The 5,000-nt window shown below is 50.4% G+C and overlaps 1 protein-coding gene across 1 annotated transcript in view; it reads left to right on the forward strand.

Annotated features, from left to right (window-relative positions):
* Window positions 1-5,000, forward strand: part of LOC143339691 (LIM zinc-binding domain-containing Nebulette-like) — a 64,708-nt gene that overhangs the window by 14,846 nt on the left and 44,862 nt on the right. Inside the window, 1 exon segment of the mRNA XM_076761070.1 lies at window positions 2,315-2,399. Coding sequence (XP_076617185.1) covers window positions 2,315-2,399 — 85 coding nt within the window.

Below are 5,000 nucleotides of genomic sequence, written 5' to 3' on the forward strand. Positions count from 1 at the left end.
TACGGCTCTGTTATTGTTTTTGTTATTGTTTCCGCTCAGGTTTGGTCTGCACTGACGCTTTAACACTAAGATCTGCCTCTTTCACGGCCGACTGTGTGCGCTGGGTTTATCAGAGCTTAATAGTTTAATTCAAGGGAAATATGAGAACAATTGAGGTTGAAGTGGACTTTGAAGGCATCTCACAGCCTCAGCGCTCAAGAGGAAGAACTCTCTGAAATGTGGATTTTAACCTGGATTTGATTAGAAAGAACACAGTCAGGTTTTACTGAAAGAGAGGAGAGGAGAGGAGAGTAGAGGGAGGGAGGGAGGGAGGGAGGGAGGAGAGGAGAGGGAGGGAGGGAGGGAGGGAGGAGAGGAGAGGGAGGGAGGGAGGAGAGGAGAGGAGAGGAGAGGGAGGGAGAGAGAGGAGAGGAGAGGGAGGGAGGGAGGGAGGGAGGGAGGAGGAGAGAGGAGAGGAGAGGGAGGGAGAAGAGGAGAGGGAGGGAGGGAGGAGAGGAGAGGATGAGAGTGGGAGGAAGAGGAGTGAAGGACAGTTCAGTGAAGTGGTCAAACTGTGCTGCTGAATGTGCTGCTGGCATCGATGAGACACACACACACACACACACACACACACTTTCTAAGTCACCACAAACATGTCCAGAGCCGCTGGATGACGGCTGACTGTCACACCGGTCGCTGTGATTCATGCCTTCGTCGTCTTCTTCTCTTGTTTCGCGGAGCAGCAGCTCTTCCACTGAATGCACCTCGTTAATTTCAGCGGCCGCTTGTGAAATGACGCTCGTTTTTGAGAAGCTCAGAAACACAACTGAACAAATCTTCTATAGTTTCATGACGGAGGTTTGAACTGGCTGCAGGTGTCTCTGTTCCCGCCGTCCATCGCGGCATTCACGCAACAACCTGCTGACGGAGGGAGTGATGATGGAGAACATACCATGACTGGAAAACACAAAGGGCAGCCTCTGGAGGTCCAGAGAGCTCCGAGACCAGGCTGCAAGAACAATCTGTATCAGTGATTAGTCATCGTTCCTGCATGGAAAACTTATTATGATCAATAATCAGAATGTCTGTCAGCTGATTTTCTGTTTGTCGGACCGTGAATCAGCGTTTTTACGCCATGGCGCCCCTCGGCAGTTATCCCCTCCGTGCACACCTGTGTGCAGTCAGCGGTGATCACAGGTGATATTTCTGAGTGGTTAATGTAAATGTTGTTTTTCCACGTGCTGAATCTTCAGGCGTCAGTTAAACCTGTAAAAGCTCGTCTCACCTCGGGCTTTAAAATCACCTGGATGTGACTCTACACCTTTGCTCTCATTCGGTTTGTGTGGATCTGAATCGTCCACACCTGTTGGCCCGTACTCGCTGCGTCCTCACCGTGAACGTGTGGAACGGCGTGGAGTTACACATGAAGGCTCACCATTTCACCTTTTGCACCTGAAGACAGAACAGGTGACGTCGCGGCTGCTCATTTCGCTCTTGATATGTCTCGTAGCGTGTTTAAAAACGCCACATGACTTAGCTCCTCGGTCAGGTGCCTAAAGGGTCGCTGCTCCGGGGTCAGTTCTCAGGTCCTGTGGCTTCGCTTCCTGCCTAAGCGTCAGGCCGTTTGGAGGGTGTTACATGTTACATTAAACAATGACGTCCTGGACAAATACCACACAGGGTTTGACTTCCTGAAACACTGCGAACCATGAAAATACCTTCAGAGTGGCGTGTGGGAGTGTTTCCCACATGCTGTATATCTGCCTCCACCAGCCTCACACTGCAGGCAGTCCCTGCTCAGCCTCAGCCTCCCTCATGCTGTGTGTTCCTGCTCTAAGTCCAAACTCGCTGACGCTCTTTATGAACTCGGAGAGCTAAATATGTCCCTTAAGGTCATGAACAAGAGAGCAAAAGGTCGAGAGAGATTAACGTATGTCCATTCTTCCAGCTCTCAATGGCTCATTGTCCCTGCTGACGGCATCGTCCTGGTGGGTCATTCACTCCTGAGGTTAAAGGGCTCCGACAGGCTGCAGCCTTTCCTGTGAAACACGTCTGGACATCTAGAAAAAAATCATTGTTTACCTGCTGGTCCAGGTGTCCACCTCCCTGATGACGCTCCTCCCCTCCCGCTCTCTCCTCAGTCCTCCTGCTCCTTGTTTCTCATCCATACTTTGGTCGAGGAGATTCGGAGGTTGCAGCGTGGCGTGCGGGTGGAAGAGATGCTGACTCTCCCACTGTGACCCTCCTCTTCCTCGTTCCTTCCTTATCTCTGTGGCGTCTCTGTGTTGATGAAGGCGAAACCTTTCCTGCGTAACTCTGCTGCTTCTCTTTTCAGACATTACCCCAAGACGTCGTTCACCATCGTGGCCGACACGCCAGAGAACCTGAGACTGAGACAGCAGAGCGAGCTGCAGAGCCAGGTGAGCGCGCACACACGCACACACACGCACACACACGCACACACACGCACACACACGCACGCACACGCGCACACACACTGATGAAGTGCAACAGAAACAGACTGTGTGACATTAACACTCCTAACATTTGTGTTCCAGCAGAGGTTGGAAACACAGATTCGTTTTCTGGAACTTCTTTCCCTTGTGTGACGTTTGAAACCTGGCTGCTGTGATCCAGCTGATCTCCCTCTTTACCCAGATTCACTTCAGCTGTTGGGTGTAGAAATGATTACTGTTGTCAGCAGAGGTGGAGGAAAGAAGTGGGACTCCACTCTGAGTGCGACGTAGTTTGACTTGACTGAGAGGAACAGAAGATGTCTGACAGACGTGTAGGCCTTCAGCTGCAGATCCTCGTACTTTTGTCGATGCACAGTTCACAGCTTCTGTCTGACTGACATCTTGTGTAACGCGGCGTTCTGGCTCATATCTCCGCCCCTCTGGCACCACACGGAGATGAAAACAAGCGCTCAGGTGTGTCAGTCAAAGCTTCTCTGACAGCTCCTGCTTCCTGAAGGCGAGATGAGTCACTGTGAGGATTTAGAGACACACAGACTGATGCAGAGAACATGTAGAAACCTTCTGTGCCATATGTCCTCATCCTGTGTGTGTGTGTGTGTGTGTGTGTGTGTGTGTGTGTGTGTGTGTGTGTGTGTGTGTGTGTGTGAGAGAGAGCCCTGCAGACTGCAGTACAAAAGCACAGATGTCCACTCAGCGGTCAGCAGAGGGGGACGTGCTGTTTGTCATGGGACGTGTGTGTGTTTGTGTGTGTGTGTGTGTGTGTTTGTGTGTGTGTGTGTGCGCGCGCTGCTCTGCCCTCATAAACATCCATTTATTACCAGTTTGTCATTTACAGAGCACAGATTTACGCGTCCATTTATTCCGTCCCCGTGTCCCTCCTCTGCCTCCTCTTCTTCGTCATCGCTCCAGCAGATCCTTCACGTGCTGCGTCTGATGAACTTTAAAACACAGAGCAGATAAAGATGTTTGTTCATTTCATCGGGCTTTACATTAAGTATAGTTTCACAGGAGAGTTCAGATCTTTGTCTCCAGCTCTGTCATGTGAAAACGCCCCACATTTGACTTCTGGGACCAGTTTTTCAACCAGTTATGATGAGCAGTCATCCAGTTACAGACCACCTCACGCCAAGTTAGCCGAGGCTCACAGAGTCTTTTGACCAGTCAGTCCCGTGTTCAGATACCTGCCGTCAGGGATGAGGCTGACGTCAGTGTGGCTTCTCTCCAATGTGGCTCCGAGGAATCGATTTATCTCCTTTTGTGGTGCAAACCTCAGTGAAATAAGACGGGACAGTCTTACCTTTGCATCGCTGTGGACGCTTTGCATTGTGGTGACTCCTTCCTCTCCTCCTCCTCCTCCTCCTCCTTCCACTCACCTGCTTTCTCCTAGTTGTGCGTCTGATGGGCCTGGAGGCGACGTTAAAATCACTTTATATTAGCACAGAAGCTCTTAAGTCCTGCTTCAGGAAGCTGATTATAAGAGACAATGATGCTGTGCAGTGTGAGCACACGCACACACACACACACGCGCAGTGGGAACACACCCATATGTTCAGCACTGACCTAGTTGTGTGATGGTACCGAAGAGTGGATATGATCATGTGACCCTCTGTCTGCTGGTGTCTGTCTCACGTCCAGAGCAGCTGCTGACATGAACTCAAAGCTGAGAGGGAGCTTTATTAATGACCTCAAATCACACTGGCGCTACACCTGCAGGCTGACGGAGCTGAAGCCATGGGTGGTGATGTCATCAGTGGTTACCATCAGGTCCCTCCTCCTTAAAATCTGTCCATCTTCAGGTCCATCCCCATTAGATTCCATGTCCACTAAACCCACCCACCATCAGATCCAAGATGTGTGTGTGTGTGTGTGTGTGTGTGTGTGTGTGTGTGTGTGTGTGTGTGTGTGTGTGTGTGTGTGTGGTTCAGCTCGTTAGCTTGTCATATTAGCTCTGCAGGGAGCCCACGGCTGATGAATGGGGATTTAATCTGCTTTGTATTGAGAACGGGGACAATCACCGTGAGAGCAGAATACCAGAACACACACACACACACACACACACACACACACACACACACACACACCCTGACTGTGTGAGTCATATTTCTGCAGTTTACAGCCTTATGTAACTCTGTTCTTAGAGCTAATGGGCTGTTACTGACGACTTATAGACACCAGCAGGACGGCGTTATGGCTAAATGAGCTGCGGCGTTTCCTCTGAAGGTCGAGGTGAGGAGGCGGGACGAGTGAGAAGTGACTTCCTGACGTTTGGCGGCCTGGCAGCAGTCAGTCGGGCTGTTTCGTTTCTTTGCCGGCCAGAGATGAACACGCTGCTTTACCTGAGTTTCAGGTCTGGTGTCAGAAATATGACCTGTGATATTTGAAGCTTTTGTTATTGTCAGTAAATCTTATGAAAAGACTAAAACCGGCGTCCATCGCTCACTCTAACTTCCCGCCGGCCGGTGGCTCTCGGCTTTGATTTGCTTTGATTTTTAGAAACTCCTCAGTTACTTCGTAAAACAGTTTCTATCAGGAGGAAATCTGTTT

The sequence above is a fragment of the Chaetodon auriga genome, chromosome 21 (assembly GCF_051107435.1).
Source record: "Chaetodon auriga isolate fChaAug3 chromosome 21, fChaAug3.hap1, whole genome shotgun sequence".
Taxonomy (NCBI): domain Eukaryota; kingdom Metazoa; phylum Chordata; class Actinopteri; order Chaetodontiformes; family Chaetodontidae; genus Chaetodon; species Chaetodon auriga.